Source organism: Phodopus roborovskii, unplaced genomic scaffold (genome assembly GCF_943737965.1).
Source record: "Phodopus roborovskii unplaced genomic scaffold, PHOROB, whole genome shotgun sequence".
NCBI lineage: Eukaryota > Metazoa > Chordata > Mammalia > Rodentia > Cricetidae > Phodopus > Phodopus roborovskii.
Genome location: NW_026126567.1, coordinates 19,289,595 through 19,305,000, shown reverse-complemented (window position 1 = coordinate 19,305,000; position 15,406 = coordinate 19,289,595). Strand labels below are relative to the sequence as shown.

Sequence of the window (15,406 nt, the reverse complement as noted above, 5' to 3'; positions counted from 1 at the left end):
ACAAAAAACAAAACAAAACAAAAAAAACCCCAACAACAACAATAAAAAAAAAAAAAAAAGGCCCCGTGTATTTGTGAACTTACATATGTCTGCAGCATCTAGTTAGAAAATGGAACTGTTTTGTCTTGTAGGGGAAAGAGTGGTGGCCTTTGCTGCCGTAGAAGGCGTTTTCTTCTCCGGGTCGTTTGCTGCTATATTCTGGCTGAAGAAGAGAGGCCTCATGCCAGGACTCACTTTTTCAAATGAGCTGATCAGCAGGGATGAAGTAAGGAAGGAAGTGTTTGTGTGATCTCTGACCGTATTTCTTTCCCCTGGGGAAGATGCATACTGTGACACAGGTATTCTGATAATGAAAAGGAAGTAGGAATTCACTTCTTTCTTGGCCTGTGAGAGTTCATTTTCCTTTCACATCTCCTGCCATTCCTCCTTAGTCTCTACTTATCCTTAAATATGAATGGACTTCTAGGTTCCCGCCTTGGCCTCATTGTTTGTGACTTCCTGGTTGATTTTATTTGTTCTTGTGGAATCAGCCACCATCTAAACAGCTTCTCAAGCTTTATCTGTATTCCAGATGCTCTTCCCTGAGTTCCAAACCTATATTCAAGTGTGTGCTATGTGTTTTCTCTGGTAGCCTCCACATGTATCTCAAAAATCAAGATTCATTATCATCGTCCAAATGTGTGCTGCTCGATTTCTGCTTGATTTCATCTCACTGTCACAACCCTGACATGCTGGGAGCCACTTTAAGTTGCTTCTTTCTCTCCCTGCCACATCAAGCTATAACTGAGCCTTGTCTTGCTCTCCCTATACCTTTTCGTTTTTCCCTCCCAGTTTTACTTAGTTTTTCACCTGTTGATCACTTTTTCAAAAGAGGCAGCTCAGCATTCCTGATCCCACTAGGTAAGACTGACCACCACTTCTTTTATGAATCACATGCATCTCCACGCTTTGTTAGACTCTAAGCTCTTCAGCATAGAGACTACTCTTACTTCCACTTACTTCAGTGTTTAGTCTGAGATAGCCATCCAGTTCATATTAGTCCACACTAACCCAGGCTCCTCAGCTTCTGTCTTCCTAAGTAACCCTCTCCAGTACTTCTCTGAACCTCCACTTCTTCAGGTATAAACTCTAACAGGGGTCATTAGAATGAAAGGAGACAGTATGATTGAAAAGTAAATGTCTTAAAGACTTATTGTTTATGTGTGTGGATGTTTCACCTACATGTATAGAGTGTACCATCTGCATGCCTGGTGCCTTTGGAGTTCAGAAGAGAGTGCTGGAGCCCCTGGTACTGGAAGTTTTGATGGTTGTGGGCCACTGTGTGGATGCCAGGAGACAAAACTGCCACTCCCTTTAAAGAGCCAGTGTTCTTAAACTCCTGTGCTAATTCTCCAGCCCTGTGAAAAATATTTTTTTAAAAAAACTTTATTAGTATATATTTCACATAATATATTTTGTTTTTTATAATTTATTTAAGTTCATTTTATGTTCATTGGTGTGAAAGTGACAGATCCCCTGGAACTGGAGTTACAGACAGTTGTGAGCCGCCGTGTGGGTGCTGGGAATTGAACCCAGATCCTCTGGAAGAGCAGTCAGTGCTCTTAACCACTGAGCTATCTCTCCAGCCCTGTGAAAGTATTTTTTTTTAAGTGCACAAATGCTTCCTATAATTATATTCTTCTATTTGATGTCTTTAACTTTCTAATAACTTAGACAATAAATGCCTTAATTTAGCAAAAAGGTCAACAAACTCAGAGGTAATGTTTACTTATTGTACTCCCTTATAGACTTTTCTACCTTTAAATCTTGGTTTCTCTTTCTCTAGCACCTCCTCATGTATATATCATATTTTTATAATTTGTAGTTTTTATGTTCTTTTGTTTGTTAGAGATAGGATCTCACATGTTGTTTTAACTTTGGCACAGTAGCTGCGCCTTAATCTACTGCTACCTCAGCCAGCAATCCCAGCTCTACAGTAATCAGCATGCTTCTTTAGGTTACTGTCACTAAAGGTAGCTTTAACTAAGTCTCATTCTGGTGAATGAATGTATCATTTATTTCAACCTAATTAAAGATTGGTTTCCCGGATTTTTGTTTAGCTTTTAATCTTTTTGAGACACTATCTTATCATATAACCCCAACTGGCTTGAAATTTGCTATGTAGACCAGGCTGGCCTTGAACTCACAAGTGATCTGCATGCCTTTGCCTCCTGAGTGCTGGGGTTAAAAGAATTCACCACCATGCCAGGTTGCTATGCTTTAATAAAGTGAAACTTGGCATGTTAGCGTTAAATTTTTTTTTACATTCGATTACAAAGAAGAATTAGCAGGTCCTTTATACTCACTCTCAGGGTTCTTCCCAGGAATTTTACAGCGGTTTCCAGCCCCACTTAGCCAAGCATGAACATTTTCTCACCGTACACAAGCTGAGATTAATTTGCTAAATGATTAACAAATCTGATAGATAAGTTGTCACTTTGTTATTGTACTTATTTTCATTTGTTTATTGCTGGTGTTGAGCTCTTTCTCACAATTATGTTAGTTATTCATATATTTTCTGTAGCTGCCTCTTGTCTTTTGCCTTTATTCCAGTTGTGATGTTTATATTTTTCTTGCTTAAGTACTGTTGATATTTAAGGCCATTTTATGGTATTCTGTAAGCCTTAAAGGAAGATTCATATTTGCCATGGTTATTGGGATATTCCTAACACACAATAATTGGTTGGCATCTTTTATTATTATTGTTTTTGAGACAGGGTTTTCCTATGTAGCCCTGGCTATGCAAGAACTCACTCTGTAGACCAGGCTGACCTTGAACTCAGAGATTCACCTGTCTCTGCCTCCTGAGTGCTGGGGTTAAAAGAGTATACCACAATGCTTGGTTTAATTGACCTCTTTTAACATTGTTTACTGAACTTTGTGTGTGTGTGTGTGTGTGTGTGTGTGTGATTATAACATGCAATTTTAATTTTGTTGCACCTATTTTAAACATTTTCTCAAATTGTCCTTTATTTGAATAAATGTATTGCATGTATTTGTGTGTGTGTGTGTGTGTGTGTGTGTGTGTGTGTGTGTGTGTGTGTCTGCCTGCCTGCCTGCCTGCCTGGGTGGCTCCTCCATGTGGAAGTCAGAGGACACCTTGTAGGAGTTGGATCACTCCTACCATGCTGGTTCCAGGTTTGGCAGCAAAGCCTTCACCCATTGAGTCATCTTGCTAGCCCTGATGATTTTAAAGACAGGGGTTTCATGTCTCTCAGACTCACTGTTCGGCAGAGGATAACCTTGATTTCTCTGATCCTTTTACCTGTACCCCGACTGCTAGAGTCACAGGTGTGAGCCACCACACCTGTTCTATCCTATGTTGAGGAACAGTAAACCCCAGGACCTCAAGCATGCTAGCAAGCATTCTACCATTGAGCTATTTCCCCTTCTCTTTGTTTTGAGGTACGATCTTACAGAGTTGTGTAGGTTGACACTGAACATGTTCTGCAGCTCAGGAAGGTCTCAATCTTCTGATTCTCTAGCCTCAACCTCTCTGGTATCGTAGATTAGAATCCTGTACTTCACTGATATGTTTTAATAATTGGTAAAACACATCTCAAAATGTTCATTTTAAAAATGTCCTAACAGAGTAGTTTTTGGATTAAAAAAAAATCTCAGGAGTTTGATTGTAATTGCTTAAATTGAAAGTTAATTTTATTCATTTATTGATCTGACGATTATGCTTACCTTTTATTTGCTGGTCTCTGTAGTAGTTAGCTAGCTGCCAGTTCTAATCAACATTTAACATCTCTCTGATGGGACATGGCATTATGTATATATGTTTCTCATACTAGTTAATGAATAAAACACTGTTGGCCAATAGGAAATGAAGATAGGAGGGACTAGGAAACAAGAAGAAAAGAGGAAGTAGTAAGGAAGGGTCAAGATGGAGAGACTGGGGAGAGGAGACGCTGGCCCCTTTCCCCGGTAAGAAGACCACGTGGAAATATTAGAAATGGGTTAATACTTAAGACAGAGCTAGCCGATAAGAAACAAGTAATGGGCCAACAAAATTATATCAAATACAGAGTCTCAGTGTATTAATTGGGGCTGGCGCGGCGGCGGGACCAGACCAATGGTGGGAGGAAAAACCGTACACCTTACGTCTCTCATTCTACCTTTGCTAATCCAAGCATTCTCCTCAGTCACTGTGGGGAAAATAGCTAGTACAGTCCCAAAGGTTAGCCTTTCAGAGGGTATGGGTTTTATTTGTTTATCCAGATTATTTTACCAGAGCATAATTTGGTAGATAATCCTTGAAATGCAATGATGTGAAGTATCTTATCTGAGTATTTGGCCTTTTGTTGTTTTACTTAGTGAAACCTAAGTAATTCTGAGTTGTATGCTTTTGTTATGAGTATTCCTTCTTCTTCCTTGGTCACTTACAAAGTTATTTCTTTCCTTGTAGCTTAAAAATATTGAGTGTATCTTGGCATCATATTTTAAAAATTAATATTGTTGATAAATCTATCATCTTCCTCTATGTTGTCATGTTTTCTTTTCCTGTTGTGAATTTGTGAAAATTCCCTTCTGGTTTTTTTTTTTTTTTTTTTTTTATTTTCAGCTTGTTATCACCTGCTCTGATTTGGAGTCCTGAGTACAGGCCATCTCTCATTGATTTGTTCTGCAGCTGTTTAGTATTCATGTGTCTGCATGACCGATTCGTGCCCAAGGCTGTTTCCTACGTTTGTTTTCTTCTGTGGTTGAGATATTTGCTATGACTTCAGGTGGTGTGCACCCTGCTTTTCCATTTGCATTGTACGAAGTTCGCCTTTCTCTTAACTGTTACTTAATCTGAACACTGTCTTTATGAAGTCTCTCTGAGTGAGTTCCATTGCTCTTTAAATGCTGCTGTATTGGCTACTTTTCTTGTGGCTGTGATAAAATCCCTGACAATAAACAGCTTAGGGAGGAAGGAAGGGTGGAGTTGTTTTAGTGCGTAGGTCAAGAGGACACAGTCCATTATGGCAGGGGAGGCGTTGGCAGCACAGCTGGTCCACTGCATCCCGGTTGTAAAGCAGTGTGATGAGTGCTGGTGCTCAACCCACTTTCTGCGTTTTATTCAGTCCAGGCCCCTAGCCTATAGAATGGTATCACCTGCATTTAGGGGTGGATCTTCCCACCTCTGTCAGTCTAATATAGGAAAATCATAGACATCTCATGATTTGTTTCTATGGCGATTCTCTATCCCATCAAATTGGCAACCAAGATTTATCACCATAGTTGATGACTATTTTTCAATCATTCTTTAATATTTGACATTTAAAAATTAGTCAGTTTTCATGTTGTCTCTTCTTACATTATTTTCCTTTCCAAGATGCTTTTGTTACAAAAAATTCTGGTTTGGTATTATAAAATGTTAGTAAACTAAGATTTACTATCACTGAAAGTTTCTATTGTAAATTATGGACTTGACATCCAGTGCAGTTTGGAGGAGAGAGTCTCCTGGCTCTGTTAACCTTTTCATCCCCAGGGAATTCCATTCCTACTTCATGCAGCATGATGACACATTGTGTGCCAGTGGCTAATTGAAGCTGTTTGACAGTAGCACCTGTCTTCTGTTTTAGGGGCTTCATTGTGACTTCGCTTGCCTGATGTTTCGGTACTTGGTAAATACGCCTTCGGAAGAAAGGGTCAGGGAGATCATTGTTGATGCTGTTAAAATTGAGCAGGTAAGTGCAGGGCTAGAATGCAGTTATCGCATCCTGTGATCGATCACATTCTATTTTGTATTTTTTTTGCTTTATTTTTATTTTATTTTATGTGCATGGATGTGTTGCCTGCATGTGTATCTATGCCCCACTTGCTTGCCTGCTGCCCACAGAGTCCAGAAACTGACCACAGATCTCCTGGAAACGGACTTGCATATGGTTGTGAGGTACCTTGTGGGAGCTAGGAAGGACACCCAGGTTCTTGGGAGCAGCAGCCAGTGTTTTTAGCTATTGAACAGTCTCTCCAGTCCCTGTAGTTTGTTTCTAAAATCTGTTTGGAAATAGTGCCTTATGCTACAGTGTACACTAGTCTTGAACTCTCGGGCTAATGCAGTCCTTCTGTCCAGTCCTCTTGGCACTGTACCACTGTGCCCTGAAGCATTTGACTAGTAAGTTGTAATTTGTATGTCAATACCAACAAATTCTTGTGGTCCAATTTGACAGTTCTCTTTGTTACTTTTCCATTGCTGTGACAAAATACCACCAACTAGGAACCAAATGTGTGTGTGTGTGTGTGTGTGTGTGTGTATGTGTGTATGAGCCTATATAGGCTGTTCTTATTCAAACTACAGCACTACTGACACATAATGTACTGAAATTGTTACCTCAGTTTATAATTTGATTAGAAGTCAGTCTTTATTATTTATCAGGGTTTTCTGTATACCTGGCTATATTTTTGTTTTAAATTAATTAATTTAAATTATATATTCATATAATTATATAGCTGTACATAATTTAAATTAGTTAAACTATATTTAATTTATCTTTTAAATCTGATTCCATAATAAACATTTTAATTATTATAGCTTCTTAGTTTTATATTTTTAACTACTAGAGAGGAATGGTAACTTTTGTTTTATCATTTCAATAACTGCCTAGCTGAAGCACAAACCAAACATTCTCAAAATGATTCACTAGAGTAAAACTTAATCTATGGCATGTAAAGGCTTGTGACTAGAAGCAGCCTGACAGTCTACACAAAATGTATTTTTATCACTCTAAGGAACTAACTCAAAAATGAACTTTGCTTGACTTGTTTTTGAACAGTGTGTAGGTCACAGCATGCTTTTCACACTGTGAGAAGGAAGGCGTGTGCATTTTGGCATCTTTTTTTTTTTTAACCATCTTGAGAATGAATTTCATGCTTAATATGCTTTTATTTTTCCTCTTTCAACACTTTACCATGTTTTTCAGCATAGTTGGATTTCATTGTATCTCCCAACATCCAGATCCATGTCTGTCTATTCTCATACTGTCTGTAACTGATGTCTTCTTCTGGCTCACTTTTGTGGTCCTGCTTTGAAGAAGTTTTCTTTGTTGAGGAAATCTAGGAGTCAGGTCCTATGCATACTACTTTAAAAGATCCAGGCATTTGCTATTTTCTATTTAATTTTGGCCCCCTGAGAAAGTGAAGTCCTATAATTAGTAATATCCCAAACATTTGTAAACAAATGACCATCATTTATCTTGTTAAATTTATCCTGGCATACTTGCCTTTAGCAAAATTAGTGTCTAGAATATGAAGAAAACTAAACTCCTCTGTGTTTGTCATCTTCTCTGTGGGAAACTGTTCACGGCTCAGAAGGTACAGTCTCTCACAGACTGGAAGGTTCTAGCAGGAGCTTAAAGCACAGCTTGTTCTAATTTTGACAGATCAGAGAGTAGAGTTGGATGGGAAAAAGTTCATCAAAGTTCATGCCCAGGGACCTATTTCTGCCCACCACCTCTCAGCTCTAGAGGGTTCCATGACCTTCCAAACAGTGGTACCAGGTAGGGACCAAGTGTTCAAATACATGAGCCTGTGCAGGACATTCCAAATTCAAACCATAATACTCCATATTTAGGAATCTGTACTTACTTATTGTTATGTTTTTGTACCTTATTCTGATTTTGTTTGCATTCCAGGAGTTTTTAACAGAAGCCCTGCCTGTTGGCCTCATTGGAATGAACTGTGTTTTGATGAAGCAGTATATTGAGTTTGTAGCTGACAGATTACTTGTAGAACTTGGATTCTCAAAGGTAAATAAAGTGTTTTAAGACATGACATATTACTACCTGTCTTTGTTACTGTCCCGTTGCTGTGAAGAGACACCATGCCCAAGGCCACTTATGAAAAAAAAAGAAAGCACTTATTTGGGGGCTGACTTACAGCTTCAGAGGGTGAGCCATGGCCGTCCTGGAAGGGAGTACAGTGGAAGGCAGGCAGGCATGGCACAGAGCATGAGCAACTGCTTGAACACACCCTCAGTGACGCCCCTCCTCCAATAGGGCCACACCTCCTAGTCCTTTCTACATGGCTCACCAGCACGAAACCAAACATTGGATAGGAGCCTCTGGGACCCACTCTCATGCAAACTACCACACAAGCAATAGTGTTGTAGGCAAGTAAGGTCTCTAAAGTTTATTTTACTGAAATCCTTTGTAATATACCACTCTTCTTTCGAAACACCAGTGGTAAGTTGGATATGTGACGTTCGTCTGTAATTCTAACAGTTCTAAGGTGGGAGGATTGCATGTTTGTGGGTGAGCCTGTACTACGTGGCCTCTCTGCTAGGCAAGTAAATAAAGATTTTGCCGAACCCCTTAGAAACTTAAAATGAAATCGTGGGCAGCCATTGGAGACCCTCGGTGCCTTACAGGGGTGTGCGTTTCTGCAGTTGGACTGGGAGCCCTGCCCTCTGGTGTTTGTCACTTGGATTCTTCAGAATATCTAATGACATTTCTTTTCCTTCCAGGTCTTTCAGGCAGAAAATCCATTTGATTTTATGGAAAACATTTCGTTAGAAGGGAAAACAAATTTCTTTGAGAAACGAGTTTCTGAGTATCAGCGCTTTGCAGTCATGGCGGAAACCACAGATAATGTCTTCACCTTGGATGCAGATTTTTAGAGCCCTGTCCTCATTTGGAAATACACCGTAGAAGTTGGGTGTGCTGGCACACGCCTTGAGTCCCAGCACTCAAGGGAGGCCAAGGCAGGTGGACTTTGAGGACTGTCAGGGCTGCATATAGAGATCTGTCTCAAAACCAAAGCTACAACAGCAGAAGTAAACTAACAAAACCATATAGAAACCTCTTGTTGGTAAATATCGATTTATTTTTCTGTCTTTCTGAAACTTTGAGTATCTCATTTAAGGGAATGCGAGTTTGAATAGAAAGAAGTCTAAAACTAAATTCTAAACAACTGATTTATCTAAATGCACCTCGTTTATTTAGACAATGAGAGTGTGACCTAAATGCCCTTCCCCCCCCCCTTGTCTTGAGCACATAAGAGATCATGGATTGAGGAGTTAGATATGAGTTTGACAGCTGCCCTTCCTTCTTTGTGTGACCTTGGCAGGTCAGTTAATCACTGTAAACTTCAGGGCATTTATCTGTAAAATTTCTATAATCGGAAGTCCCAAATTCATGGAGTAGTTACCTCTACTACTAATTAATATTAACCATAAGATTAATTGCATTGTGATGCAGTCCACTCCTTTCCATAGTGATTGTGATTCTGGGTTAGATGAAGAGTTGGAATTCATTAGATTCTTGCATTTTTAATGCTCCCAGTAAGATTATAAGAATATGAAACCCTTAGAGAGGTCATAATTCTCATCAACCTCTCTGGATTTCTCAGTCTGCAGTAAGAATGTAGCTCGTAATTGCTTAGGGTAGAAGGCTTGAGGAGTAGAATCCAGAAGTTGCCACAGTTGTGAACCTTGCAAGCAAAGTGATTCTTCTCCTGGAATTAAAAAAAGAGAACCATTGCCAGGGCAGCCCTGGAGTGTTCAGAACCGGGGTAGACAGGCAGTTCTCAACGCCATGTTCTCGGAGCTGGTAGATCGTCCAGAGTTCTTGTCATAGAAAAAGAGATTTGGAGTGGATTTGGGAAATACTGTACACTTCATCCCTTCCTAGAATGCACGTCAGCCCAGAGCTGGGGAGGTGCGGTACAGAAGAGGCTCAACACGAGCCTGCCGACGCCCTGCACAGCTCGGGAGTGCCCTGGGAAAAGCTGGCCAGAGTCATGTATACAGACTGAAATGGACAAAAGAGAGAAGTGGCAGGGATTGTTGGGCCATTTCAGATTTATGCCAAGCTGAGAAAGCTATTTAAGATGGACTTCATCTGTTTGTCTTTACACTTTTAAATCTCTTTACAATGTTACAAAGGAATGAACTGTGTGTGCCGCATAGTAAGACAGTGAGGGAGATGGAAGTCTTTAAGAAAGATGCGGGAAAGGCCAGGAGCCGGGACACCTGGGCCATGTGCACCTCTTCATTTCCAGGAAGCACCAAGAGGAAGCCGGAGCCCCGCCAAACCCTAGTTCCGTCTCAGTTCCTGCTGCGCCAACGTGGAGGCGGCGCCTACATAAAAACCAAAGCAGCATGCACTCATCCACCACACACTCACACACACTTGCACATGCATACTCATACGACACACACGAAGTACAAATAAAGTTCTGGGCGCTGAAATTCAGAGATTCCTCCCTCTATAGCTTTTTTATTCCATTTGTTCTACAACTATCTGATTGACCAAAACTAGGAATTCTAAATGAATGTGAGAGGCAGGGCATAATTCCATCGTTAGAGAGGCTGTCAGAAACGAAATGTTTGCCATGTGCTTCCCACTGGTCATGTGGTTACCTGGCGCCCTTCTAAGCATGACAGAGTAGCCATTACTAAAACATGGAGAGAGGGGTGAGGTCAGAGAGGCTGAAAAACTTAGCCAAGATCCCAGCCACTGTCCTTCCACTGTAAGACTTTTAAGCTGCCACATCGTTTAAATTTTATCCACTGTGATTTATTTTGCCTATTCCTTTATTAAAGTATCACATACTACCACAGCATTAATGCTTATGATGCTTTAGAGTATCAAAATATCTAAGAGCCTGGGGTATCTGAATAGTATGTTTCAAGGTGTTAATCTACTGTCATAAAAAACATCTAAATATTAATCCTCTCAGATGAAAGAAAACAGTCTGAACAGTATTTAAATTTAGACCTTCCTCATAAGTAGTGACAGGTGCTTCCATGTGATAACATATTAATAGTCGAAATAAGAAAATTGCATCTGGAAGAAGTCTTAACTCTGAAAAACTGAATTTTCAATTCACTGTTACATTACTGCATTCAGTATTCCATACCCTTTCAGTCCCCCAAGTTTCACATTTATTGTTGTCTAGTATTTTGGTTCTTAGATATGGAAGAATCAGGAAGTTACCTGGTGTCTTTTTAGAATCCACAGGTAAAGAAAATTTAAGTTTATGGCTTTTCTCTCTCTCTCTTTTTATATAGCACATGTGTTTCAAAGAAATTCAGTATATCATAGAACTGTGCTTTTATACCTTAAGATAACAGACAACTTTGTTATAACAATAGTTTAAATACATGTTTTAGCATGTAGAGTCACAGCGAGAAGGAATCTTTGGATGAGTTTATTCCAGCACTTTATGCAGGGCTGAATTTCAATAATAAGCAGTTATTTTTATGATGTAAACCACTCCCAGACATGCCTTTATTTGGACATGTTACAGTTGTCTCATTTAAAAATATCCAGATCATACTTCTCTTACTGCTTTATTATATTTCATTTTCCTTCTTTTGGTTGGCGCCTCATCCTTTAGGCTGGCCTGGGGTGCTCTGTTGAGCCTTCTGCTCCAGACCCCCAAATGCTGGGGCTGTAGGTGTGCAACACCATGCCCAGATGCCACCTTATCTTTTGTTCGTGGAGAAATGTGCATGTTCAAAAATGATTCACTATTCAGGATCGTGTGTCTTATATTTAGATATATTTACGTCATTCTCAGGGACTCTCCAGGGTTACTTCTCCCAGCTAAGCAGATAGCTCTGGTACCTCAGTGAAGAAGAACCTTTGGTGGCTGTACTGAGGCCACACTAGCTGTAAAGTCAGGCATCATGCTGTGAGCTAGCCTACAGAGTTGGCAGCCAGCTCAGGCAGAACCTGGGGCGAACAACTCAGAAGCAAGATTGTCTTCATTTCTCATCACCTTTCTTTAAATGATCTGACCCCTTTTAAACTGCTCTGGTCTTGAAGGAGAATCTGATATTTCTGAAGGTCCAGGGGGAAAAGATGTAGTCCGTAGTCCTTCACATTTGTGACTTAATTCTGCTAAGAAAACGTGTAAAAAGGGAAGACCAGAGGATGACTTTTTTTTTTTTTTTTGTAAAGAGAAGTAAGTTCATGATATTTTAAACAAATATTTAACTATTTTATGACTTTGTTTTCCAAGTGTTCAAATTACTTAGCATCTACCATGTATGTAAAAGGCTTTATTAGACATGATGTTTCTAATATATTTTGTTAAAATACATTTTGGTCATTCAAACTGACCCTGCATGTAGAGAGTCAAGGTTTTTTTTTTTTTTTTTTTTTTTTTTTTTCCCACCAAAAAATTTATTACAGTTTTGTAAAGTTTGTTGAAATAAACTGTATCATTATATCATTTTGTGCATCTTTTATGGATAAAACTTTTTTTTATTGTTGCAGACTACCTCGACCCCAACCAAGGGGAGTGTGTTGTTTCTAATTGTGTGTGCAGGTTAGTGCATATTATATGGTTCGTTCAGTGACTCAGTCACCGCAGTTCTTACACTAAGCGTGACCCTCAGTCCTGTCACGTGTCTGCTCCCGTACCTTTATCCTCTGCTCCTCTCATCTCTTTTCTCCTAGCCGAGAGTCTCTAGCCAGTGGTTCTCAACCTGTGGGTTGCAACCCCCTTGGTAAACCTCTCCAAAACCAATTACATTACAGTTCGTAACAGTAGCAAAATTGCAGTTATGAAGTGCCAACAAAAATAATTTTATTTTTGGGGGGTCACCACAACGTGAGGCCACAGTATTGGGAAGGTTGAGAACCACTGTGTCCGTCACACTAATAATAGTAGCATAATTATCAACACTCTGATCTCTGTTTCTGTATGTTTTATTAAATGTAGAAAAATCCAGCAAGTTCCCTAACATTATTCCGGCAGAACAATCCTGTTTTTCTGTATTTGCATGCTAGCAGTCAGATGCTGTAAAGAAAAGGTCGTATAATGGGGTTGGTGAGATGGCGGCGTGGATGTGAGGGCTTGCCACACAAGCCTGGTGACTGAATCTTGGGACCTATGTAAAGGTGGAAGGAGAGGACTGACTCCCTGGTGTTGACCGCTGACCTCCACAAATGTCCTGCCATGTGCACTCCCACACTCACACACTTACACAATAAACAATCTAAAAAGTCACATTACAAGGCAACTTAGATTGATTCTCCATGAGCTCATGATCGCCTGCCGCAACACTCTGGCAGTCCTACTGCGGTTGTCTGGTAAACCCGCTCTCCACTCTCTGCTGTCTTACCTGGGGTTTCTATTGCTGTGACGAAACATCAAGACCAAAAGCAAGTTGGGGAGGGAAAGGGTTATTTGGTTTATGCTTCTATATCACTTTTTTGGACTGCCGGCTCCCAAATCATGATGGAGAAACTTATTAATTATGAAAGCTCGGCCTTCGCTTAGGCTTGTTCCTAACTAGCTCATATAGCTTAAATGAACCCATTTCTATTAATCTACATGCTGTCATGTGGCTCATGGCTCTTACCTCTCCTCCTGCATGCTCTGCTTTCGCGGCATCCAGCAACTCCACCAACTTCCTAGAGTTCTCTCTCTCTTTCTCTCTCTGCCTGGAAGCCCCACCTACCTATCGACCATTCAGCTTTCTATTAAACCAATCATGGTGACATATCTTTACACATTGTAATCAAATATAACAATCATCTAAGGAAGTCAGGATGGGAACTCAGACAGGGCAGTAACCTAGAGGCAGGAGCTGATGCAGAGAGACCACGGACGGTGCTCTTACTGACTGCTCCTTAATGGCTTGCTCAGCTTGCTTTCCTATAGAACCCAGTACTATCAGTCTAGGGATAGAATCACCCACAATGGGCTGGGCCCTTCCCGTTGGTCACTAATTAAGGAGATACTCTATAGGCTTGCCTACAGCCTGATCTGATGGAGGCATTTTCTTAATTTAGATTCCCTCCTCTCAGATGACTTTAGTTTTTTTTTTTTGTCAACTTGGCATAAAAATATCCAGCACATCCACCATTGTTTCTTCATGCCTTCTCTCCTCCCTGCCAGTAGTACCCTCATTCCCAAATCTCTGAGATCCCTGGTCTGTGTGGATTTTTGACACAGATTAAAACACATTAGCTAAAGATTTTGACACAACAGAAACCCTAAGTATAAAACCTAAGGCATTGGTTGCAGAATTCTCTCTGAACCGATGACATGACTGCCCTGTGCTCTGGCTAAGGGAGGTTTGTAATTATAGACACGAGAGAACAGGAAGAGTCCAGAGGGGAGAGAGGAAGCTGTAGACAGAACATGGCCAGCAGGCTGGACCTGAGCATGGGAGAAGCAGGTGCAGAGAGGGAGGGAGAGGAGTGGGGGTGGGGTGGGAGAGCAAGTCGGGGAAGGGGGGAGAGGAGAGGAGGGGGCGTGGCTGCAGTAGCAGGGTTATGAGGAGAAGAGTGGCTGGCAGGGAAGCCTGAGAGCTGGGGAGGTTTAGGGTAGGAGAGGAGAGACGGGCTGGGGTGCTAGCATGGACTTTTGAGATGTGTAATAAGAACTTGTGACGCCGAGGGCCCTGGAGGCCAGCATGTACTTGTATGCTAAGAGGCACCACAGATAGCCATTTGCCCCGTCTGCCCTTTGGAATCTGGGGAAATGGAGTTTCCTTTGGATGTAACAAATTCAAGTTCCAAAGTTTTGTGTATGGTTTTCTCTGTGTAGTCAGAGAGTGGTAGGCCCAATGGCTACTTGGTTGTGGAGTCTTCTGCTCCCAGGCTACCTGTGTGTTCTCACTGTCTGAACACAGGGTTAGGAGTGGGGCCCACGGGGGCTGCCCCATATTCTCTGTCTTTTTAATTGAAATGGAAAGAAAATGCTCACTTTTATCTGAGGAGAACAGTGAGGAAAGACTCTGAAACACCTTTGGAGACAAACTGTTTTCTTATTCTGAGCATCCTTTGGCTACCAAGATGATAAATAGCTGCTTTTTACAGAACATAGGTCAAGTTAAATTTTTCAGAAGGTAGACCAGGTTTCTTGATTTGCAACTAAACTGAATGTCATTTTTTTAAAAATCAGTTCCTGAAAAAAAGAAAAACTCAAGGCTTATACGTTTAGAAGTGTTTTAGTTGGGCCTATCAGGAAACAGATGGTAACTCAAATTAGAGTAATTCTAGGAAAGTTTAATCAAAAGACAATTGGAGTTGTAGGCAGGCAACCATAGGAGGTATACAGTGCTTGGGGTTATGGGAGTTGTAGGCAGGAAACCACAGGGATTATGGGAGTTGTAGGCAGGAGAAACCATAAGAGGTGTATAGTGCTTGGGGTTATGGGAGTGTAGACAGGGGTGTACAATGCTTGGAGCTTTGGTAGGAAATAGTGCAGAGTGGGAATGCTACTCTTGCCTCTTGCCCAGCTAAAGAAGCTAACTGAAGGAGCATTTATTTCAGTGGAGGAGACCAGGGTTGACTATCACTTACAGGGAGGCAGCAGCCAGAGACATGCCTGCTGAGAAGTAGCCTAGGAATAAACAGCCTCATCATTTGCTCCCCTCTTCCTGTCTGCTCTCAGGGATGCCCATTAGCCCATGTAATTG

General features: G+C 40.8%; 1 protein-coding gene across 2 annotated transcripts in view; it reads left to right on the top strand.

The window, feature by feature from the left end:
• Rrm2b (ribonucleotide reductase regulatory TP53 inducible subunit M2B) overlaps nt 1-11,303 on the top strand; it is a 28,818-nt gene extending 17,515 nt beyond the window's left edge. For both annotated transcript variants that reach the window (XM_051202751.1, XM_051202750.1), the window contains exons 6-9: nt 132-265; nt 5,610-5,714; nt 7,659-7,772; nt 8,489-11,303. In XM_051202751.1, coding sequence (XP_051058708.1) covers nt 132-265; nt 5,610-5,714; nt 7,659-7,772; nt 8,489-8,641 — 506 coding nt within the window. In that variant the 3' untranslated portion in view covers nt 8,642-11,303. The remainder of the gene's footprint in view (nt 1-131; nt 266-5,609; nt 5,715-7,658; nt 7,773-8,488) is intronic.
• The last annotated feature ends 4,103 nt before the right edge of the window (nt 11,304-15,406 follow it).